The sequence below is a fragment of the Nycticebus coucang genome, chromosome 2, assembly GCF_027406575.1.
Source record: "Nycticebus coucang isolate mNycCou1 chromosome 2, mNycCou1.pri, whole genome shotgun sequence".
In the NCBI taxonomy this organism is placed as follows: Eukaryota; Metazoa; Chordata; class Mammalia; order Primates; family Lorisidae; genus Nycticebus; species Nycticebus coucang.
In genome coordinates, this window is record NC_069781.1 from 99,266,453 (window position 1) to 99,292,571 (window position 26,119).

A 26,119-nucleotide genomic window follows, 5' to 3' on the forward strand; every position below is an offset into this window, starting at 1 on the left:
ACTTTACAAACTACCAGTATTCCATGACTTAGCAATTGTGAATAGGGCTGCAATAAACATTCTGGTGCAAATATCTTTGTTGTAATGTGATTTTTGGTCTTCTGGATATATACCTAGTAGAGGAATTATCATGGAAAAAGCCCAAGTGCCCATCAATCCACGAATGGATTAATAAATTGTAGTATATGTACACCATGGAATATTATGCAGCCTTAAAGAAAGATGGAGACTTTACCTCTTTTATATTTACATGGATGGAGCTAGAACTTATTCTTCTTAATAAAGTATCTCAAGAATAGAAGAAAAAGTATCCAATGTACTCAGCCCTACTATGAAACTAATTTTTGGCTTTCATATGAAAGCTATAACCCACTTATAACCTAAGAATTTGGGGAATGGGGAGAGGGAGGAAAAGGAGTGGGGAGAATGGGCAAAGGGAGGGTGATAGGTGGGATTACACTTGTGGTGCATCTTACAGGGTACATGTGAAACTTAGTAAATGTAGAATATAACTGTCTTAACACAATAACTAAGAAAATGCCAGGAAATCCATATTAACCAGTGTGATGAAAATGTGTCAAACTGTTTCTAAAACCAATGTATGGTGCCCCATGATCGCATTAATGTACACAGCTATGATTTAAAATTAATAAAAGAAAAAACTGCCAATATTACTGGTAGTTTAGTGTAAAAACAAAAAACATTATACTTGCTTTATTTTTAATCTTCAAGAAAAATAGAATTTGTACATTAATAAGACAATATTTTTTTGAAAACAATTGAAAAGAGAAAGTTCAAGTATATTGGTCCAGGTTAACTTGGAAATGACTTTTCCTTCTCATCAATATGAGAACTACTGTGATTAGGTAACAATGTTTTGAAATGGAGGTTTTGGCCAAGGGTAAAGTCATGGTTGAAGGTCCTCTCCACAAATTTGTTTCCTTTGTTAATTTCAAAAAAAAAAGTTGTTTATGAATTTAAAGAGCAGTGTTAACCGTATCTGTTCCTTTAAATGTGTACTTGATTACAGTGATGGAATGGGAGCATGGTGGTATATGACCAGGGAGTTTCATTTGGTTGGCTTTGCTCAGTTTTATTGTTTGTATTTTACCTTTTTTGTACATATTCCCAGAGAATGTCAAGATGGGAGCTTTTTAGGAAATAAAAAAAAATTAACTCATGGCCTTTATCCGAAAGAGATTTAGAAAATGGCTAAAATTTTTATTGCTTTGCTTCTAGGCACCCATAATTTATTTTTAAATTGTGGTCATAAAGAACAGAGGCCTGTAAAAGCTCCTTCAAACAGCTCTGGCAATGAACCAAAATTATGACCTTCAACACTTACGCTGTTTTAGTCCTGAACCTCTCTGAACCAGAAATTGCCAATCAAGCAAATAGAAGACATTTAGTAATATGACTAAAAGAGTAAATGGGATAACATTCTTCTTAAATTTCAAAACACCAGGTATTATTTATTATAGCACACAGTTTCACAACCTTCAAAGGATTCTTCTGATAGGAAATTTGCTAATTTTTTCTTGATTTTGATGACACATTTTATGCATTAGTTCCATACCAAGTATTGCTACCTTTTGGACAGTAAAAAAAATCCTCAACTGATTATTTAAAAATAGTGTATGTAATAATTCCTCAAACCAAAAGATAATCTAGTACTCATTTATAATAGTACAAAAATATATGTCATAATGAACTTTTAGATGAAAATACTAAGAACCACAAAAGAAATTCTGATCTTTAAATAAATCAAACACAACAATTAAGGTTTCAAATAAAATATCCTTCTTATGTTTTAGCCTCTTTCAGATAGTTTTTTGGGAATAAGTTAGATACTTGTGAAGGCTATGCTAACACTTAAAATCACAAACGGGCTCGGTGCCCGTAGCTCAGTGAGTAGGACTGCCAGCCACATACACCAAAAGTGGCAGGTTCAAGCCTGGCCCGGGCCTGCTAAACAATGACAACCACAATCCAAAACAGCCGGGCATTGTGGCCTAAGTCCCAACTACCTGGGAGGCTGAGGCAAGTGTATCACTTAATCCCAAGAGTCTGAAGTTGCTGTGAGCTGTGATACCACGGCAGTCTACCGAGGGTGACACAGTGAGCCTCTGTCTCAAAAAATAATAAAAATAAAATAAAATTACAAACAGATTCTGTGGAGGGAATGGTGGCAGAGGAAGCAGATTTTCAATTTCATTGTATCTCCACATGAAATCAGAGAGAAACTAGACAGCAAACTCAAAAGCCCATGAATATTTAAAATAAAATATTCCATGAGTCTTAAAGTGTAAGCAAGTGGGGACAATCCGCCAGTAGTTACAGCCTCTACACAGAATCAGGGAGAGAGAGAGAGAGATAGGATATCCCACCACAATTTTATACTCCACCAGGGATAGAGTACTCAGCCCGCGGGCCACATGAGGCGGTGTGATTGCATTTGTTCCCATTTTGTTTTTTTACTTCAAAATAAGATATGTGCAGTGTGCATAGGAATTTGTTCATGGTTTTTTTTTTTAAACTATAGTCTGGCCCTCCAATGGTCTGAGGGACAGTGAACTGGCCCCCTGTTTAAAAAGTTTGAGGATGCCTGCTCTACACAAACCACAACTGGATTACCATGGGGTTAGAAAAGACTTCCTAAACTCTGCCTCATTTAAAAAAACTCAGGGGAAATAGTTTCATATAAAAATGAGCAGAAGAAAAGGAGGGTCAAATCTCACCAAAATTTTGAAGAAAAAAAGTAAATAAGCAGAATAATAGTCCTTCAATGAAAACATGCCAAAAAGATGTGCTCACAAAACCCCCCAAATGATGAAGGTATGAATCAACAATTTAAGTCATTATTAGAATAACTCAGAAATGAGTGATAGAATCCAGGAAAGACTTAGAAATTGAATAAAAAAATTATTTCAGAAATGAAGAGTATACTAGAAGAAACATTAACGGGGAGTAATACAACAGGCTACGCCTTAAGAGAAACAGAAGGAAATTTTTGAAAATCAAAAAGATATAAAGAGATAAAAAAGATTTGAAAGAATGTGACAAATACTGAACATAGGTAAAGACTAAACATTTGAATAACAGGAGCCCCTGAAGAAGAAAGCCAAAGCAAAGGAATAGAAAGAACAACTAAACACACTCGGATAAGAAAGCTTTCCTGAGATAAACATCAAGTGGAAATGACACTGTGTGTGCGAACATACTGACCCATGATGATTAACACCAAGACAGAATCTAGCAAAATTACTAGACATCAATGAAAAGCAAAAAAAAAAAATCAAAAGAACACATGGCACCAGGCTTTATGTCAGAAGAAAATGAAGCCACACAGTTAAAACATTCGAGAAGAGAAAAGTGTGAGCCAAGTATTTATAGCCAACAGAACTGACTTTTAGGTATAAGGGCACAAACTGTTATCACAAGAATCTCAGAGAATATTATTGCTGAGAATCAGAATTATCAATATGGAAGAAATGGTATTTACATATAATAAAAGCTCTATACCAGGTGTCCTCAAACTGCAGCCCGTGGGCCACATGAAGCAGTGTGAATTGTATTTGTTCCCGTTTTGTTTTTTACTTCAAAATAAGATATGGCAGTGTGCATAGGAATTTGTTCATAGCTTTTTTTTAAACTATGGTCTGGCCCTCCAATGGTCTGAGGGACAGTGAATTGGCCCCCTGTTTAAAAAGTTTGAGGACGCCTGCTCTATACTCTCAAATTAAGTATCAATATAAATATAAACTTGAGGTATTTTATAATCATATATAAATATGTATATGTACATGAAAACATGTAACATATGTGTAAGTATTTATATGCAAATAATAGCATTTAAAAGGCCCAGAAATAATAACTAAGCCAGTAGTAGCAATGATCATTACTAGCATTAGACTGTGGTCTTGAAATATACTTTCTCTCTAAGAGAAACCAAGACACTTTAGAGAAATGACTGATTCTAGGTCTGGGGAAGAAAATATATGAGATGATCTTAGAATATCTTGTAGTTCTAGATAAGAAGGACGCTGTCAAAGATGACTAGCATCATGCCAAAAGGTTTCAAGAACCAAAACATTCATGTCAAAAGGCTCCCATTGGCCAAAGATTGGAATATTGAAGCTTAATAATAGTAATTGCAATGTATGAGATATGTTACTGTTTGAGTTAATGAATTCATAATGATAATAAGACAAAAATGGTTCATCCACTAAGGATGACATGGAATCAATTTATTATACTAAAAGCTGGTTTAAAAAAAATTAAGCATTTTTCTTGCCTCTCTGTGTGAACTGTACCATAAGCAATAGTAGATGATGGTAAGTATCTCTTTACAAAAGCATTCTGACTAATGAAAATGAAACGAGAAGTAGGAAATGTCTTTTTGCTACCCTGAACAGATGAATAGGTATAAGCATCAAGTATCAGTGACTGCTAAGATGGTTAAGTAGAAAGAAAAGCAAACATTTTGTGTCTCCTATAGTCATGCCAAAGGAATCTAATCTGAGTTTGATCCAGTCTTAGGAGTAAACTACTCATTTGCAGGTAACACAGAGGACAGAGAAACATGTTCAACCATACTGAGTATACGATTAGCAAAAATGCAAATTGAGGGAAATTCTAAAGATGGTCTTTAGACATCTTTAAGACATTTGAAAGGATAAGAATTCCTGTAGATTATAAGAGACTACATAAAAGTTTTATAAAATGAATGAGACCAAACTGTAATATTCAAGGTTACATAAAAATGCAAATAAGTAATTACTGTTGAAGTAAGAATAAGAGGAGCAGCAGAGGCACTGGGGGTCAGATGGACCATGTGAAAGGGCTCCTGTCTCCCCTTTATCTATCCCCGCTTGCCTTCCTAATTTGTACCTCAATGTAGCATTTTGATTTTAGAGTTATCTTACAAACTAATTCAAGGATCTCTTACAGAACTATTTGCATAAAACAATTTCAGAATGTGTCTATAGTTACCTAAAAGTTTATCCATTGATTCATACATCTGCTCTTGATTGACAACCTTCTCATTTGAAAATTTCATTGGTTTCCTTGGCATGAAAGTGCTATTTTTCTCATTATGAGTAGGCAATTCTGAAGAGAAACTAATTCTTCCTTTTATAGTTTTTGGTCTATGGTTCTGTTTAGAGAAACTAAAGTGGCCGGTAGATAAATCATCATCTGATGATGAATAATCATCAATAAACTGAGAGTTACAATTCTCATGTGTTGTATACAGTTGGTTTGTTTTCTTCATTGTTTTAGAAAAATCAAGTTCCCTTTTATCTTCCTTTTTTCTCCTAAATTTCAATGATCTAGTAGCTTTTTGCTTTCTTACTCTTGACTTGGAGAACATTTCAATATCATCAGATTCGTCACTAATATCACTAGTGCCTTTTCTTTTCATAACAGGTTTCAAGGTTGTGTTCTCGGGATTTAACTTTTTTGAAATTATTCCATTTTCTCTGTCATCAGTCTTTCTATCATCATCATTATTTCTTGTTTTTACAGGGCTTTCTATTTCAGAATCTTCAGATCCATCCAAGAGTGGTTTTAACCTTATACCATTCTTAGGGAATCTCTGAGTTACACATTGTGTGGGGTAGATGACATCACTGTCTTCAGATTCTGTGGCATTCTGTAAAATGCAATGTTCCTTGGTTTTCTCATCATCAGACTCAGAAGAAATGTTCCGTTCTAAAATCTTACTTTTATAAAAAATACACTTTTCATTTAGATTTAGATTGTTATCTAATTTCTGATGTTTTGAAGTACCAAGAGAGTCCTGATTTTTCTGACAACTAGCATCTTTGGCTTCTGCTGAAAGGCACATGGGCTGCTCGTCAGAACTTTCAGCATCAGAAGCAATACTTCCTTCATGATCTTCAACTGCTTTACATTTTGCCTCAAACACTTTAGCGAAACCACACTGGAGTAAGGTAAGCTGTCCTGGAAAACCGGAAGCTTTACTTGAATCAGATGCTTTGTTTTTAGTAGCCTTTCTTCCTGAGGTTCCCACTGATTCATCATCACTTAAGTCACTGCAGAGATCACACACTTCCTTTGCCAGTGGCTCTGCAAGCTGTTCTGGACCTCTGAGTTCTTGACAGTCAGGCTGTCTAGGCTGTATAAAAAGCAATGGCAGAAACATTAGAAAATACCAAGATAATCATGTGAAATTTATCACACTGGAAGGGAATTAACTTTGGGCAGATAATTTAGGTATGTCACTTGGTGTTTTCTAAGAGTATAACATTTAATAAATAAGTGTAAAGGATTTAATATTATAGTCTGGTAAAGTCTTTTCTCTTTTCAAGTTGAATAACTTCCTGAAATTAAAAAGTTAAAGTAGAGTACCATGTGATCAAAGTGATCTAAAGGAAAGTGATCAACTTTTAAGACATAGGACTCACAACTCTGGCCTCAAAAGTGAAAAAGGACACAACTTGTTGCTGAAGGCTTACTGAGGTTTACTACAGTCTAGCAGATTATTTCCAGTCATGCTTTAAGAACAAAACAAATTAATATGAGTTAACAAGGTAAAGAATTCCCAACGGGAAATTGTTTTGATAAATTTGATAAAATTGATTTAAAATAAGTCCAACAGAGTCTTGATCACTAGAAAAAAACATCTTTGAAGTAAAATTTGCTAAAAATTTAAATTCAATATTTAACTTTTTTCACATTAATCAGGGTTAAATACATGTATGCTATATCCTTCAGTTTCCTAAAACTGAGGCTTTCTTAGTAGAAGAACTTAGGAAAGTATTAGCCAGAATATTTCTGACAGCATTTGATACTCATATTTTTTCTAAATTTACAGGGAAGAAACGTTCACCCCAAATTCAAAGGCATTAGGCTGGTATACATTTATAGTTAAGTCTCCAAAAGCAAACAAGGAAAAACAACAACAACAAAAAATCTTCCACACATATTTTTTACCTTTAAAATGGCCTTATTATGACAACATAGATTTTGTAGTATGTGAGATGACAAACTACTAAAAAAGATCACAAAATCAATGACTCAAATCAAATAAAGTATCTTCTTTGAGTTAAAAGAATGATTTCGATTTGGGGCTTAATAATTTTAAACACACAATGATGGTGATTTTTCCATTTAGTAAAAAAAATTATTTATTTGGGTTGGGTTTGTTAGGTAATTGCCCCAGAAAAGCCCCTTCCCCAGAAAGCCCCTTCCAGCTTTCAACAGACCAAGACCAGCTGTCTCACTCACTCTTAACGTTACAGCTCCTTTCCAAGCACAGGAAGCTGCCTACTAGACATCTCCTTATCTCCCAGTCACAAAAACTTATCTCATCTCCTTGTCCCAATTACCCGCTGAAAATTTCAAACTTATGGCCTGCCCCTAACAGCTCTTCCTGCCAGAGCAGTATCTCCTTATTGGCTATTTTACTGTCCCATCACCATTCTGAGACTTCCCCTACCTGAACCTATATAAAGGTACGGGTGTGTCTCTCTCTCCCTCTCCCTCCCTTTTCTCTTCTTCTCTCTCTCTTTTCTCTCCTCTCTCCTCCTTCATCCCTCCCTCGCCAATAAAGACCTTTTGTACAAGCCTTGGTGGACTGTAAGATCTCTGCCTGTGGAGTGCTGCCCTTCCAGGGTTAGTGGTACATTTAATTCTAGAGTTACAATTTGGTATGGTTAAAATTCCAGTTTAGATGTAAATGCCTGATAACTGTTCCTGACTTTATTCTTATGTGAATGTTAAATTGGCCTAAATTAATTTTACTCACGTCCTTTGACTCTTAAAAAATTTTTCCTTCCATGTTAAAAAGTGAAGGCAAAAGGAAAAGGAACTTAAAATTTTCCCAGTTTGTTTTCTATGTGCTGTGGGCTACAGACTCAAATGGTACTTACCGTTTCTACTCTGGGTGGGGGAGGTCCCTCTTTCAACCATGTTGTGGCTGTCATGATCCCTGCTTCCACCTGGCCTTCTCTCTGTAACATTAGCAAGAAACAATGCAAATAACTGTGCCAACTGGGGCAAAAATAACCAGGTAAACAGTAGCAGTGGCATGCTAAATCCTGTAGTTAGTTAGAAAAAACTGAGTGCAGCTTGCCTTAGCATTCTTAATGTTATTTTTCAGTTTGCTAATTAAGGAATTCATATATATGGTTTATATAACATTTGAAAATATTCTTAATTCCTGTCTTTAAGTCTACTTTTTCAGACACAGAACACTAAATACTTTCTAGCCAACTCCATAAAAGATGCTAGTGGAATGAAAAATGTTATATATTTACCTAGCACAATATACATAACAACCATTCCTATCATAATTTAGTAAGGACATGTTAATAACATTTCAAACACCACAATGTTGAGTACTGAGAAGCTGATATTCTTCAATGTATTAATTTTTCATATTCATTAAAATTTTTTTCTACTTTAGGCATAGTAGACATCAAAATGTAAAGGTCCATTCTAATATGAAACTAAAAACAATACCTTAATTATATAACAGGCTTGCTACATCTTCTGGGAAAGTAAATGCGCTTTGAAGCTTTTGGTGTATCATTTAGCAGAGGTATCTAATGGCTTTAAGATTCTAAAATATTAAATTCTTTAAAAGGCAATCAATTATTTCTCTTCTGAAGGCTATATTTGTTGATGGAACAAGAGAAAATAATATTGCCATCATGGGAGTTATAAATACCCAACTTATGAATGCACAGATATACCAATGGCATGGCATGTTTCCAACCACCTGGTGTCCAGGGCAGCAAATGAAAAATCTCCCCTAGACTCTATAGAGAATTATATACACTTTTAGAACTGCCAGGCCTTTACTCTCCATGCCTCTCCATAGTCCTATGAATAGTCCTTGGGTGTGGCATATGCTCAATAAATATTGATATTTGTAAGATAGATACTGAAATGTGCTCTCAGTATCTATCTTTAAAGGGAAACCATAATATGGATAACAGAAAGTGAATGTCAAATAAAACTAAATTTCCCAGGAGTCATGAGATTGTTACATATTCAAATTTTTACATTTTGAAACACCTTAAAAGGATTTTCTATAATCTTTTTAAAAATTAAAAATGAATCACATGAAGTGATTTATTTTGTGACAGATGTTTCTACTATACAGGGCATGCAATAACATTTTAAAACATCTTTTGGCAGGAATCTAATGAGGCCTAAATAATTTTAAGTTTTGGTCGGTGACAAATGAGCAATTTTAATTCAACAATTGAGTACCAATTATATACCTAGCAAGATGTTACACATATTTTACTACATACAAAATGTAAGGGTAGTCCTGTCATCAGTAAATACTCCTGAAGACAAACCAAGTTACACTTACGACAGCTAGTAAACAAAAGGACTCAATAACTTGTCACTCTGATATGTACATAACTTGTTTAACAAAGAAATAGGTAGCTATTCTGATAAAATGGATAACTAAATTACATCATATATGACCAAAAACAAGATAACTAATGTTTACATTTTTATAGACAACATTTTTAGAGCAGAAATATGAATGTAAGCATGTCAGATAGTACTCAGAGATGGAGGTGGCATCTAGGCGGGGGACAAAGTTATTGGTAAGAGAAGAGGAATGAGAAGGAACAAGCCCATGAAAGAAACAGTATATTCAAAAAGAAGTGGGAGGAGACAGAAGAAGGAGAATTTTAAATAAGCCACTTAATTCAAAATCAAATATAGTTACTATAAAAGAAAAACTCAGCAGTGTACATCAGACGTAGTATAATAGTTTTACTATTTATAGGATACCTTCCCCTTCCCTGTCCATCACTGGTCATTTTAAACTTCTACTGAACTTGCTTAGCTATGATTACCGACAACCATCGACATGTTTTGTTATGTAAATGTTCTCTTCTACCTCCCATCGTGACCTTAAAGCTCCTTGAGCAGTCTTGATTGTACTTACTGAATAAATGAAGTACATTAAGGATTTACTAGAAAGTTCTGGAAGTCAAGGGAAATATCTTGAAACTCCCAAGACTTAGTTTCCTTACCTATGTGATGAGGAGGTGGAAAAGATGACATTCCAGGATTTTATGATACTCTTATTAATATCCATTTCAAAATAGGTTAATACCCTCAGTATTCTGTTATATTAAAGAATCTAAAGATTTTTTAAGGCAATAAATATTTTGTTTGAAGAATAAGAAACATCTGAGGATGAACACAACGGGGAGAGTCTGAAATATTGGTGTGGAATTTTTATTGAGAACAGAAAATAAAAATCTCCATTAGACATGAGAGCGTATCTCAGGGAATATTTGGTGACTTTTAATAAAAACATATTTTATATTTTTGTTTATTTAGAAAAATATCCTTTCTTAGTTCTTGACTTCAACAGCTGTTTTCAAAATAATAAACTATCTGTCAGTCTGAAAATGGCCTCAGAGTTCACACTGTCTAGTATATGTATTGTTCCTTGTACATTATTTTTATAAGCATAAATGGAAGAATCCTAGGTACAATAAATCATTTCCTATTTCTCTGAAAGGAGAAATTCTAAATATAAGGCATTTTTGGTAAAGAAAACAAAACATTTCTCTGAAAAGGCAACAGCAATTGCATTTCACATTTCCTGAGGGAGAAAAACCAAATTTAAAAACTTATCAAAAAGATTGAAGAACAATGTCACACCTCCAGGATGTCCCTTGTAAGACAAGACCCTTGGGGTCTTAGTCTGAAGAGGTTATGGATCCCAAAAAGCTCTCCTCGATGCTCTTTTGATCCTTGAACGGCTTCAAAATAGCGTTTGGCATTTTCACTTCCAACTACCACACAATGAAGTTGCTAAAACAGAAAAAACACAAGATATTTTTGAAATGTTTGCTCCAACAATATGTCAGAATTTCCTGGCATTCTTTGTATATACACAGCTTTAGCTAGTGCAGGCAGAATCTCCTTAGGGAGGAAATTTTGTTTTAATTTCCCTGGCAGATGTTGCCATTATGGTGAAATACTAATAATCTGACCAGTCTTATTGAAGCAGAGATCTTACATTTCCTATTTTATCTGTTTTCTGACAACTGAGTTATCTCTATGGAATAGCTACCTGACATAAATATACAGTAATAAAAGCATATGTACGAATACACTTTTATCCTTTTAAAACTCTTATTACCATAGGAACTACTAAAACTGGAGGGAATAATCACTGTATCACTAAACTTAAATTATAATCTAAAGCAATTACATAGTAAACACCTTGGTGGCAAACTAACTATGGCATGATTAACACTGTTAACTAATAACAAAAACCCTATCGATATTTTAGAAACACCACGTCTTTGAAACAATTTTGAACATATAGAGACCACTGGCATGCAACCCTTAAGTTCAAACACCATTTTAGTATCAATGTTACTATGCACTGTCCATTTGCTGGATATTTTACTTAAAGGAATGCCTGGTTGCTGGCAATCCCTGGCATTCTTCATCTTGCAGCTGTATCTCTCCAACCTCTGCCTCATACGGCCTTCTCCCCATGTCTGTCAGGGCTTAGCATAGCACTTCAATGTATCTTTTAAGATAGGATCTAGCTCTGTTACCCAGGCTGGAGCGCAGTGCAATGCAGCTTCAAACTCTTGGGCTCAAGCCATCCTCCTGTCTCAGCCTTGCAAGTCACTGAGATTACAAGCATAATCTAATACGTAGGCATTTTCTTCCCTTATTTGGAGTTTTTTCCCTTCTCTTCCTTCTAGTCCTCTTTTCAACTGTAAGACTGATATTGAAACTTCTAGATCTAGTGTCCATGTCTCCTAATTTTTCTTAACATGTGTTCTGTTTGCTCTGCAATCTTTTTTTTTTTTTAAAGGAATTTTACATTCATGTCTGTTACATTTTATTTTTTGGTTTTGATCTAACCTTTTGTCTTTTAGAGACCTTTTGGATTACTGATTTAACTATGTTACAGACTGCTTTGCTTTTGCTTTTAGACAAAAACTTTGCTCTTTGCTACTTAACCTATGCCTGGAGTTTTTCATTTTCTACATCTCTAAATGATTATTTTCTTAGTAGTCTTTTTTGTTTTGGGGATCCTACAACTTGATTTACCCTTTGATGATATTATTTATACTTCTTTAACATTTTCTTATGCTCTTCTGTTTTTTCTACATTCAGTCTTTGGTGGAGGAGGGGTGCCTATATTAGTTTCCCAGGGCTTCTGTAACAAATTATCACAAATTTGATGGCATAGAACAACAGAAATGTATTTTCTCACTGAAATGAAATCAAGGTGCCAGCCGGGATGCTTCTTCTGGAGGGTATAGAGGAGAATCCTTCTGCTACCTGGTCCTGCTCTGGTGGCTGTCAGCATGCCCAGGCAATGGCCACATCATTCCCCTCAATCCCTCTATGATCACGCTGCCTTTTTCTACGTGTGTCAATGTTTCCTCTGGCTCTTTCCTATAAGGACACTTGTGGATAAGTAAGGATAATCTCTGCTTCTCAAGATCCTTAAGTTAATCATATCTGCAAGGATCATTTTTCCATATAAAGTACCATTTATAGGTTCCAGGGATTAGGACCTGATATTTTTAGGGCCATTATTCAGCCCACTATAGTGCCTTTTTCATAGGGTTTATTTTCCTAAATGTTGAGCAATTATTTTTGGTTGTCTATTACCTGTCTTTAAATACTTTACAATTTACATGCATATCTCAGCCTACTGCAGTGCTTATATGGAATGAAGGTGGGATGCAAGTATTTAGCTTTCTGGGCAATGGGAGGGACTTTCTTCCAGATAGTGACAAAAGTTGGAACTTTGTCTTGTTTCTCTGCTTCTGTTACTTCTACTTATTGTTCCCACTTGAGAACAGAGACTTCTGTTGGCTGCAATTTGCTACCACTGGGATAAGATTGTAAGAGTTAAACCTCCTTGTTACATAAATGATACTCCAAAGAGGGTAACCCCTGTTACCGCCATGCTCCCTTCTTTTCTTAACACCTGCTGACCTTTTTCAGGAGTCTTCTTCTGACTGAGTTCAGCTTGGTTTCTTCCTTCAATCCGATCCTAACTGTCTTTTGCCTTTTAGGATTCCTTACAGTTTCTGGGATACCAAAAGAACTTTTATTGTTTTCCAACATTTTAATAGTTTTTTTTTTTAAATCATATATGGATTTCCCCCTAAGTGTCTGAGGAACATTTGAGAGCCTACAATATGTGCTCCATATGCAACCTTGGTTCAAATTCTAAACTATCTTTAAACCATATTTAATGTCTTCTCCTTACATGATTGCCATCTTTGTGTCATATAAAGTTCTTAACTGAAATTTCCTCATTTTCTGAAGCCTTTTAATTATATGTCATTTTATAATATGTATTATTTCATTAAATAAATCATGAATAGGTAAAAAGGAAATGTATATAATAATAGACTGAAAAAAATTACCAGATGACTGGGGAGTTACCATGACAAGTCTTAGAAAGTATTCTAAAGAACACCTATGATGAAAAGTAATATCCTTTTCCAAGATTGATTAAATAAACTAGAATAAAATAATTTTCTAGCAGTTGTGCTATACCAAAGGGGGGGGGTGTACAGTTGAGTTAAATGCTTTCAGAAAAAAAAATTGCTGTGCATAATTCTATATTTAGAATGAAGAAAATAGCATAAATTTAAGATTGGATCATTCTTAGGTTAACTTCCACCACATGTGGCAGATGTTTGCTCTTAAATAGATGCCAACTGAATATAGGGAGCAATTCAAATTTACCATTTACAGTTAAACTTGAGCCTTATTCCAGATCTTCTCAAGTGTGTAACTATAGGCTAAATAAATGCTGTTTATTTAGAGGCATAAATGGAGTGGTAATTGATATCACAAGCACAGAAAAGAATTAAAGCAATCACTTTTAGACAAAATGCTAAAAGCACACTTGAGTTCTATTCCTATAATTTCATTTACGGGGGCATGAGGTCCCAGTTTTCTATGTACAGTATCTCTGCAGCAGCCCTTCCCAACCTTCTTCATTTCTTAGTCACCTGTGAACAGCCACCGGGAGCAAAAAGAGGCAGTTACTTGAGGCTGGAAGCTGGCTTACGCATGCTTGCTGTCCAGAGAGTTGTGGGATCAATGTCTTGGGGTGTCTGTAACCCATCTGTGGCGCACAGTCATGTGTGGCCCACAGTTTGGAGAGCTGCGACCTTGCTACTCGAATTGTGGCCTGCAGACCAGGAGTACTGGCATTCCCGGAAGCTAGTCAAAAATGCCAAATCTTAGGTTCTACCCAGATCTACTAAATTAGAATCTGTATTAAACAAGATTCCTAGGTGATGCATATGCACATGAAAGGATTCAGAAGTGCTGCTCTAAGGAACTTTCAGCTCAAAAATTCAATGAACCTAAGCACTAATGTGTTTCACAAAAAAATGTATTCAAAAGTCTTTTTCATTATATTCAATTCAATTATGTAAGAGAAAATGAAAAACTTTTATATTTATACAAATTTGTTCCTAATTTTTGAAGAGACAAATGTTTACTTAATTAGAAAACTGTGAGCACATGTACCTGCTTGTACACCTGCCGTAAGTACATGATTTCCTCCACGGTTCCCAAGGACACGAGCCGCAGGACTTTGACATCTCTGCATTGTCCAATCCTGTATGCTCTGTACAAAGATTAAAGCAAAAACACACAAAAATCAAGCGAAACAATATTGGGTTCAAGAAGTAGCTTTTGTATGTGAAAACAGAACATTATAAAAATTTTAATTTTCAAATAAGCATTTTATGCTTAGATATTTTAGTCAAAAATGTAAAAAATATATAAATTCATATAAGACTTATTGAGAAGCAAAGTATTATAGAAAAAAAACCTCTGTAAGTTGACCACGCAAGAGACTGCAACAAACCAGTCAACATACAGAGGTGGTCGACATAAGAACTAGGCCTACCGTACTGATACGTACATGTGGTACATGTCCAGTCTATGACAATTAGGTCCACTAGAGGAGGTGGCCAACACAGGGAGGTGGTCAACTATGTAGGTTCTACTGAATATAAATTTCATTTCTATACAAATATCACTTTCCTTTGCCTAAAAACTTTCCTTAAATTTAGGGTTTTTTTTTTCCCATGGTAGTCTTAAATTTATGAATAGATTATTTCCAAATACTTTCATTTATTTAAAACTCCCCGAATGCAAACTAATCCCGAGTGCCAGAAAGCAGGTCAGTCGTTGCTTAGGGATGGGGGATGGGGAAGCAGGAATGGATTACAAAGGGCAGAAGGAAAATTTGGGGGTCATGGATTGTTCATTATCTTAATTGTGGCAATGGTTTCACAGGTGCATATATATGCCAAAACTTATCAGTTGTGAACTTTAAATATATCCAGTTTGTTGTATGTCAATTATATCTTAATAAAACAATTAAAAAAAAAAAACCCTTGGGGAAAAGCAATCAACTGAGAAGTCTATGGAAGTGTGGATTTACAGTCCTCATCCACAGAGATTTCAGTTCAGTGGGTCTGACTGAATGACTCAGCTGACTAGTACCTGGATTGTTTTGATGAGGACTAGCGGGCAAACTACAGCTCTAACCAGACTCATCACAATGGTTTAACTATGGGTCTGCTCCCTGCGGCCTCTCCCATGTGGAGGCTTTATTGGATGCTCTGAATGAGCACCAAATGCCTGTAATAGTTGCTGAGAGGAACACATGCTGCAAAATATTACAACTTGAGGGAAATTTATTTTGAACTTGTAAGGTCACTCCGTATGTTGTTACATTTGGTGTTCCCGCTCCTTCACAGAGATTTCATTCTAATTTATTTATAACTAACCAGTTTTTCTCTCTTGAAATTTAATTTAACCATTTTTAAGTGTACAGTTCAGTGGCCTTGAGTACGTTCACACTGTTAGGCAACTATTATAACTATATGTTTACACAACTTTTTCATCTTTTTGTACTGAAACTCTACCCATTAAACAGTAACTCTCCATTCTCTGGTCCCCAGCTACTGGTGACCACCATCCTACTTTCTGTCTCTTTGAATTTGATGACTCTGGGCACAATGTGTTAGTGAAATCCTGCAATATTTGTCCCTTTCTGGCAAAAACCGGTGTCCTTTCCTTGTTGCTGATATTTGAGGAAAAACTTTCAGTCTCTCACCATTGAGTATGACGGTAGGTGTGGGTTTTTCATACATAGCCTTTATGTTGAGGAAGTTCACTTTTATTTTTAACTTGTCCAGTGTTTTCATCATAAGAGGGTGGAATTTTGTCAAATGCCTTTTCTGCATCAACTGAGATGATTATGTGTTTTATTCCTTCATTAGTTAATGTGGTATATATCACATTAATTTTTATAGATTGCTGAACCATCCTTGTATTCCAGGAATAAATCCTATGTGATGTATCTTTCAATATGCTGCTGAATTTTGTTTGCTAACATTTTATTGATTACTTTTGTGTTAATAATATTCACAGAGACATTGGTGAATACCAATACTGACATTGGTCAGTAGTTTTCTTATAAAGTCTTTGTCTGACTTTGGTACTGGGAGAATGCTGGCCTCATAGAATGAATTAAGAAGGGTTTCCTCCCATTCAATTTTTTGCAAGAGCTTGAGAAGGATTGGTGTTAATTCTTTGAGTGTTTGGTAGAATTTACCAGTGAAGCCACCTAGTCCTGACCTTTTCTCTGTTGATTGATTACTGATTCCATCTTAGGTTTTCTGTATCTTCATGATTCAGTCATGGTAGGTTGCATGTTTTTAGACATTATACCATTGTACCTAGGCTACTCAATTTGTTGGCATAGAATTATTCACAGTATTCTGCTATAATCCTTTTTATTTTTGTAAAATCAGTTAATAACGTCCTCTCTTTCATTTCTAACTTCACTTATTTGAGTCTTTTCTCTTTTCTCTTAGTCAACCTAGCCAAAGGTTTGTCAATTTTCTTGATCTTTGTAAGGAAGCGATTCTTGGTGTCACTGATTTCCTCTGTTGTTTTCTGTTCTCTGTTTTACTTATCTCCACTCTAATATTTGTTATTTCCTTCCTTTAGCTAGCTTTGGATTTATACTTTCTCTAGTTCCTTAAAGTGGAAAGTTAAGACTGTTGATTTGAGACCTTTCTTCCTTTTTAATGTAAGCATTTACAGCTATAAATTTCTCTCTCAGCCCTACTTTTACTGTATCCTGTAAGTTTTGGTATGTTGCATTTTAATTTGTCTCAAGATATTTTCTAACTTCCTTTGTAAATTCTTCTTTGATTCTTTAGTTTAAGAGTGTGTTGTTTAATTTTCACATTTGTGAATTTTTCAATTTTTCTTCTGTTGCTGCTTTCTAGTTTCATTGTACTGTGATTGGGCTATAGGCTTACAAAATGTGCTTCTTAAGTAAGAAAGTCAAAAGTACTCCTGGACTCATGGGCTACAGAATGGATGCTCTATTAGCAGCTGGCTCCATACTTCATGCCTCTCACAAAAGAAGGAGGCCCCACTGCATGTCTGCTTCTACCATCCTAAAAAGTTAAAACAAAAGATTTTTTCCCTAAAAGTCTGGACAGGTGTGCATTATACAAAGGAGCACATGATATACAGCAAAATAGATAACTGGCCTAATTTCAATATTTCTGTGTTTTAGGAAATAGGGTGGCCTGGGGGGAGGGAAAGAGATGGGTAAATGGCTAGTCAGACCACAAAAATATGTATTACGTTTGTAATATTGTGAAAATTATCAAAATGTGACACATGAAGACATGAAGTGAGCAAATGCTATTGGAAAAATGGGGCTGATAGACTTGCTTGACCCAGGGTTGCCACAAACCTTGAATTTGTAAAAAGTGCAGTATCTGCAAAACACAGTGTCTGTGAAATGCAATAAGACAAGATATGCCTGTGTAAAAATTACTAAATATTAGTAAATAAATGCTTTATTCAAATATATTCTTAGTTATTTTGCCTGGTTTATCTATTAATATTTTATTATTATTATTATTGTTATTATTTTAAGAGACAGGGTCTCACTATGTTGCCCAGGCTGGAGAGCAATGGCTATTCACAGGTGTGATCCCACTACTGATCAGCACAGGAGCTTTGACCTGCTCTGTTTGCGACATGGGCCAGTTCACCTCTCCTTAGGCAACCTTGTGGCCCCCCCACCCGCTCCCAAGAGGTCACCATATTGATGACGAACTTAGTGTGGACACCCAATCAGCATAGCGCACTACAGCCCAGAACTCCTGGACTCAAGCAATCCTCCTGTCTCAGCCTCATGAGTAGCTGGGACTATAGGCACGTACCACCATGCCTGGGTATTTATTAATTTTTGACAGAGGAATATGAAGTTTCCCATCGTAATTGTGAATTGCTCATTTCTCATAACACTGTAAGAGTTTTGGCTTTGTTATGTAGTAACTGTTACCTTCCTAATAGATTATGCCCTTCCTTGCTTTACTTAATGCCTTTTGCCTTAAATTTTATTACTATTTTCCTTTATGTTAATATTGCCACTCATTCCTGTTATTATTTTTTTATTAAGTCATATATACATAGATGATGAATACATTTATGCCTTTGTAGGATTCAATGTGTTGATTATTTGTACAAATTGGAGTGCTTACATCCTACTAATTAACATAGCTTTCACCTCATTTACTTAATCACAGTGTTAAGACATTTGTGTTCTATACTTGATAGATTTGACTTGTACCCTTGCAATATGCTCCATAGGTGTGGTCCCACCATTAACCCTCCCTCTATCGAGCCATCCTCCTCCCTTCCGATCCCTCTCCCCTTATAATTAGTTACCATCTCCCTGATTAGATTTTTTTATATTATTTCAACCTTCTATGTCATATATATATATATTATAATAAGAACAAATCTGTATCTAACTTTTCCTTGTTGTTCCCTTCTCCTTTCTTCTTTTTAAAGAGAGTTCTACACAAGTATAGCCTAGTAATGGGGAAGAGAGAAGAGGGAGAAGAGAGTGGGGAAGAGAGAGGGTGATTGGCGGGATCGCACCTAATGTGCACAATGTGAGAGTGTTCAGCAAGCCGCCTGGGTAAAGGGCTCAACTACAACTTGAACTTTACCTTACAAATGAAAACAATGCAACTTAAACATTTGTGCCTTCATATTAATCTGAAATTTTTTTTTAAAGAGAGACTTTTAATATATTTATGTTTAGATTTATTTCTGAAACTGCCTGTTATGTTTAGTGTTTGTCATATTTTCTACAATTTCTCCACCTGCTCCAGCACACTCTGTAGTTATAGTTGGCTGAAATAATTACATTTTCTTGGTGCTGTTATTTCTTTTGGAAGTTTAACATCTATAATAGTGTCCAGTGTTTTTCAAAGTGGAGTTGAGGACCAATTACATCACTATCAGTTGGGCCATTTTTTTTCTTGTGGCAAAACATACATAAGATTTACCATTTTAACTATTTTTAAATGTATAGTCTAATAGTATTAAGCAAATTCACACTGTTTTACAACCATTATCACTACTCATCTGTACAATGTTTTCGTCATCCCAAACTGAAACTCTGCACCAATAACACAGTAACTTCCATTCCTCCCTTCTCCTGGCTCCTGATAAACCTAATTCCACTTTCTATCTCTGTATTCCAGTTATCTTATATAAGTGAAATTATACATTATTTGTCCTTTTGCTTCTGAGTTATTTCACTTAGCATAATGTCTTCAAGTTTTGTCCATGTTGTACCATTCATCTATATTTCATTCCTTTTTAAGGCTCAATAATATACACTGTATGTATATATAACACATTTTATTTATCTATTCATTAATAGGCATTGCTTCCACATTTGAGCTATTTGAATACAGGTGTTATGAACATGCGTATATATTTATTCAAGTCTCTGCTTTCTTTTTTGTATATACTTAGAGTGTAAGTGTAATTGCTGATCATATGATAATCTATATTTAATTTTTCAGGAACCATACTATTTTCTATAGGGGCTGCACTACTTTCCATTTCCACCAGTAATGCACAGGGGTTTGAATTTCTCCACATCCTCACCATGACTTATTGCCTTCTGTTTTGTTTGTTTGTTTAAGTGCAGATGTTTTCTTTCTGGTTTTTCCTTTTTCATTATTTTAAATTTCAGAATATTATGAGGGTTCACACATTTTAGTTACATAACTTGCTTCTATACAGATCAAGTCAAAGTTCTAAGTGTGTACTTCACCCAGATAGTGTGCACTGTACCTGTTAGGTGTGAATTTCCCATCCACTTCTCCTCCCCCCCACCTGCTTTTCGTTAAGTATTACTTCCATATGTGCACTAGTGTTGGTTGATTAGTTCCAATTTAGCAATGAGTACATGCGGTGGTTTTTTTTTTTTTTTTACATTCTTGCAATACTTTACGTAGAAAAATGATCTCCAGTTCCATCCAGGTTGTTACAAAAGATACTAAATTACCATTTTGGGGGGGGCTGAGTAGTACTCCATACATTTTATTAATCCACTCATGTAGTGGTGGGCACTTGGGCTGTTTCCACTTTTTTGCAATTGTGAATTGTGCTGCTATAAACATTTAAGTGAAGTTTTTTTTTATAAAATGTCTTCTTTTCCTTTGGGTAAATACCTAGTAGTGGGATTGCTTGGTCAAATGGTAGGACTACTTATAGTTCTTTGAGGTATCTCCATACTGTTTTCCATAAAGGTTGTACTAGTTTGCAGTCCCACCAACAGTGTATAAGAGTTCCTTTCTCTCCTGATCCATACCAGCATCCACTGTTTTGGAACTTTTTCATAAAAGCCATTCACGGTGTACTTTGGAATATCTCATTGTGGTTTTTGATTTGCATTTCCTTGATGTTAGAGATGTTCAGTGTTTTTTCCACGTGTTTGTTGGCCATCAGTCTATCTTCATTTGAAAAGCATCTGTTCATGTGTCTTGCCCCACTTTTTATGAGTAATGGGGTTTGATTTTCTCTTGTTGATTTGAGTTCTTTGCAGATTCTGATTATCAACCAGATGTATAGCATCCAAATATTTTCTCCTATTCTGTAGTTGTCTATTTGTTCTTTTGAGTGTGTTCTTGGCTGTGCAGAAGCTTTCTAATTTGATCAGGTCCCATTTATGTTGGTTGTTGCTATAATTGTTTTTGGGTCTTCTTCATAAATTCTTTGCCTAGGCTGATATCTATAAGAGCTTTTCCAACATTTTCTTCTAGAATTCTTATAGTTCTGTGCCTTAGGTTTAAGTCTGTTATCCACCATAAATTAATTTTTGTTGAGTGGTGAGAGGTGCAGATCCAGCTTCAGTCTTCTACGTGTGGCTATCCAATTTTCCCAGCACCATTTATTGAACAGAGATTCTTTTCCCCAGTATATGTTCTGTCAAAGATCAGATGGCAATATGAGGATGGTTTTATATCTGGGTTCTTGTTTTGATCTCTAGGTCTACGTCTCTGTTTCTGTGCCAGTACGATGCTGTTTTGGTTACTATAGCCTTTGTTGTTTTTAATTTTACAATAGTCTTAATGTGTGAAGTGGTATCTCATAGTTTTTTCACCATTTATACAGGGTGGCCATAAAGGCCACCAATTAAAAAAGCAATTTAAAATTGCACACAAACTTTATGGACACCCTATACGTACTATATATCTTCTTTAGAGAAATGTCTCTTCAAGTCCTTTGCCCAATTTTGAAGTGGGTTTTTTTGTTGTTGAATTTTAGGAGTTGTTTAAATATCCTAGATAACAATACATTATTAGATATGTGATTTGCAAATATTTTCTTCCATTCTGTGAATTGGCTTCTTATTCTGTTGATTGAGTCCTTTGATGCACAAGATGGGCATTTTCTAAAATGTAGCTTGTAGATTCACATTTTAGTCCTGTGGAATTAGAATGCCTGGAGGGTAGAGTCTGAGCATGGGGTAATTATTATGCCCCACTCTTTACTTGTCATCCCTAAATTTTTTGGTAGCATTTAAAAACAATTTTTGGCATAAATTTTGAGAACTGACCAGGATCTTCTGATCCTTTCCAGAGAGGAGAGAAGTTCTAACATAATTTTACCCTTCCTCCATCTCCACCTTGATGTTTATTGAAATTACATGAAGATTTAGATCTAGATTGTTAACTAATTTTTTCATACCATTCCTTTGTATTTGGAAGAATTCTTTATAATTGCATTAAGTCACTCAGCCACACTATCAACAAAGTTTTAGACCTGACTATAAATGTGAGAATATTCTTTGACTATCACTGATAAGAATATTTTGTCTTCTTAAAATTTCATTTCTTAAATTATATCCTTGAGCAATGTTTTCAGACTATGGGTAATAAATTTTCTCAATTTCTGGATAGCAACAGTTGCTTTAGTTTTGTGCTTAAATATTAATATTTTAATTATTCATTACAACTACAAGTCAAAATAATTTTTTTAACAAAGTCGTATGTATTTTTTTACTCTGACAACTCCATTGTCAGCTAGAATCTTACACTACACATGAAAATCTGTTCTTCTGAGGTGCTAAAATGAGTATGATTCTCACTTCTCTGTTGATAACTTACTTTTTCCTTTTTGTTCAGTTTTCAGAAATAATTCCCTTCCTGTTTCTTACTCTGGAATCATTTAGCCCTTCTCTTTATCATTGAAACTTACAAATATCACCAAAATATATGTTCTCCCTACTTCTCAGTCATTATTGTTACTTGGTACTCAGTGCCTCTTCAAAGTTAACAAAAATTTTCTCCAATTTGTCTTCAATTGTCTCCTCATCCTCTAGTCTCTCTGTTCTTTTTGTTTTGAATAGACAGATAATGATTCCTGGTATTTTTCCTTAATTTCTCTTTATAAGTATGTCCTATCTATTTGTTACTTGACTTTATATTTTAAAATATTCATTCCTTTTATCTTCCATATCAATTTCTACCCTTAGTCCTCTCCTTTTTATTATTCAGACCTTCTACTGAGTTATTTTGGCAATAGTTTTCATTGCTAAGAACTACTTTTGTTTTCTCTGCACCTTTTTTCTTGTTGTTCTATTTGTATTTTATTACTTTCAGTTTCTGTTTTCCACTGTGGCCCTTTTCTTTCATGCTGCCAGTTTTATTAAAATGTCCCATAATTCTTAATTTTTCATTCATAATTAAATGAGGGACTGGGGGGGTCACATTGGAAAGCTGGTTTGGGTTTCCATGCAGGTAACAGGTCTATTTAATCATCTCGCCTTTTTGTGTCCTGTGAAGATCTGGGACTACTTGAGGTTTGGCTCTGCTGTATAATCTGCTTCCAATACCCATTCTAGGAACCTTTCTATAGTTAGATCCCTGCTTTATTTATAAAATGAGTGAAGTTATTCTTTCAGCTTTAATCAAGGAGCACCTGTTACAGCCAACCCCTCTGTAAAAACAGAGTGTGGGAGAGGAATGTGCCTTACAGTAAGCACATTAATTTCCCCAAAGGATACACTCTGTCTACTCCCACATCGTGTAGTTGCTAACCGCATGCTTGAAATTTCTCTATTCTTTCTTGAAGTCTTTGGATTGTGGTTTTTCTCTGCTGGCATCTTTATTACGCAGATTCTATTTTGCTTTCTACCAGGATTTTCTCAAAACTTCAGATCTATTAGGAGACAAATGACCTATTTTCATGCAGTATTATGGATTCATTCTTTCTTTGGAAGCCATTTCTGTCATAGTAATGGGATTTTGAGATGGATGGAAAATAAATGGCTATCATTGGCCTGATATTTGGATTCAGAAACTCAGGGTTATCTTAAATAGAAGTTTTCACAAGGTTTCTCCTCTTTTCTAATCATAGTTATAACAAGATAAAAAGTTCAGGAGTATTTTTAGATTAACAGTATGTACAAATTACTTTAAAATTTTTCAGTATTATACCTGTCAATGGCTTGAAGATCATTTGCTGGATTCCATGTAGGATCAAATAATACAACAACATTGGCACCAACAAAATTGAGGCCAAGTCCACCAGCCCTGGAGGAAATAGACACAAAGCACAGTGTAATTCAATTGTGCCAGATTTCTATAGCCAAAACAATACAATATTGCATTATCTTCAGAAAAAAATAAGGTGATTAAAACACAGTTATTTCACAAATTAAATACCTATGGTATATATTCTTTTTCTATCACTGTAGTAAAGTGGTAGAAAAAAATCAGCTATCAAAAGTGACTTAAAAAGTCAGCTATTAGAGTGCTTGTAAATAAGTTATGCTTATATGCTCAAATATTACTTCTGTAAGATTTTCCCACCATAATTTTAAAAAACTATTAGTGCATTCTAGCTAAATAAAGTAGTAAAGACATTTAAAAATTAACTCAGGGAATAGATGCACATCTCCTTATTCCTCCAAAGTACAGCTAAAAATCCTGGACATTATTTATGAAATAAACATAAGACTCTGAAAGATTAGAGAGGATAAATATGTTATGGACTACAAGACTTAAGGAATGACCTGGATTTCTTTTTTGCTTAATATATCCTGGGGCGGGGGGCGGGGGGGAGGTACTAGAGAAGCCAATGAACTAGAAATACCAACAGTCACAGATGAATAACGCCCTAAGAAAAAGCCTTTTTCTTTTAGCCAAAGAACTAGGAAAGATGTAGCCTTGCAAGACAGAAAGATCACCTACTCCTGCCGAATACCAAGGGACAGTCTGTGGCCCCACCTCTGCCCTGGTCAGCAAAGGCTGAATGAAGATACTAGACTTCCACCCTCGCTGGGCTTCAATGAGGCACTGCTCATCCCTTCTGAGGTGGTGTCAGAGAAGACTGAAAGAGAAGCTGGGACTTTAGGGTTTCCCTCTATGGTATCAGGAAAGGCTATCTGCGAGCAGGAATAAAGCACCTCCCTCTCAGGGTATCATCAGAGATCAACAGGGAATCTGAATTTCTATCCCTACTTAGATAGCATGATGTCATAGGAGGTGTATTAAAACAGAAGATTTAGATAAGATATGGAACCTTATAAAATAATACCCAAAATATCCAAGATACAATAAAAAAATCGCTTATACCAAGAACCAGGAAAATGGGCGGCGCCTGTGGCTCAGTCGGTAAGGCGCCGGCCCCATATACCGAGGGTGGCGGGTTCAAACCCGGCCCCGGCCAAACTGCAACCAAAAAATAGCTGGGCGTTGTGGCGAGCGCCTGTAGTCCCAGCTACTCGGGAGGCTGAGGCAAGAGAATCACTTAAGCCCAGGAGTTGGAGGTTGCTGTGAGCTGTGTGAGGCCACGGCACTCTACCGAGGGCCATAAAGTGAGACTCTGTCTCTACAAAAAAAAAAAAGAACCAGGAAAATTTCAACTTGAATGAGAAAGACAATCTATAGATGATAACACGGAGATGAATCAGATGTTGAAATAATATGATAAATATTTTAATGTGGTGGAAATATCCTTCAGGAGGGAAAGGGAAATTATAGCATTTTCACATTAAGGAAAACTAAGATAATTTGTCACCAGCAGATCTAACCTAAAAGAATGGCTAAATGAAGCTCATTAAACATAAAGGAAGTGATAACAGAAGGTTTGGAACTTCAGAAAGGTTAAAACATCACAACTGGTTAAAATAGGAGTGAATAAAAACCATTCTGTTTCTCATGAGTTTCATAATCATATTTCATGGTTAAAGAGAAACTGTAACACCACCTGACACGCTGCTCAGTGTATATACAGGAAATGACTAAGACAATTATATTTTAAAAGTGGGGTAGGAAAATGGACTTAAACACAAGTAAGCTAAACTTAACTAAGGTTTCTACACTTCATTCAAATTGGCAAAATAGTACACAGGTAGACTGTGAAAAGTTACTATGTGTATTGTAATACCTAGAGCAATCCTGAAGAAAGCTATACAAAAGCAGTATACTAAAAAGCACTATACAAAATAGATACAGAATCCTAAGAAATATTTAAATAATAGAAACAGTGGAACCAGAAACAGGAAAAAACGGAAAAAAGTTAAGTACAGTGGACCTCTGTAAGTTGACCATCTGAGGGGCTATAAGGATCTGGTCAACATATGGAGGTGGTCAACATAAGGAATTTCACACTGAGGGCATGTAGTACATATCCAGTCTTTGAAAATTAGGTCAACTTAAAAAGATGGTCAGTATAGGGAAGTGGT

General features: G+C 35.3%; 1 protein-coding gene across 3 annotated transcripts in view; it reads right to left on the bottom strand.

Annotated features, from left to right (window-relative positions):
• Positions 1 to 26,119, bottom strand: part of ERCC6L2 (ERCC excision repair 6 like 2) — a 145,944-nt gene that overhangs the window by 33,043 nt on the left and 86,782 nt on the right. For all 3 annotated transcript variants that reach the window (XM_053577142.1, XM_053577146.1, XM_053577155.1), the window contains 5 exons: positions 23,868 to 23,963; positions 14,542 to 14,641; positions 10,669 to 10,821; positions 7,896 to 7,976; positions 4,993 to 6,139 (listed from right to left, as the gene is read on the bottom strand). In XM_053577142.1, coding sequence (XP_053433117.1) covers positions 4,993 to 6,139; positions 7,896 to 7,976; positions 10,669 to 10,821; positions 14,542 to 14,641; positions 23,868 to 23,963 — 1,577 coding nt within the window. The remainder of the gene's footprint in view (positions 1 to 4,992; positions 6,140 to 7,895; positions 7,977 to 10,668; positions 10,822 to 14,541; positions 14,642 to 23,867; positions 23,964 to 26,119) is intronic.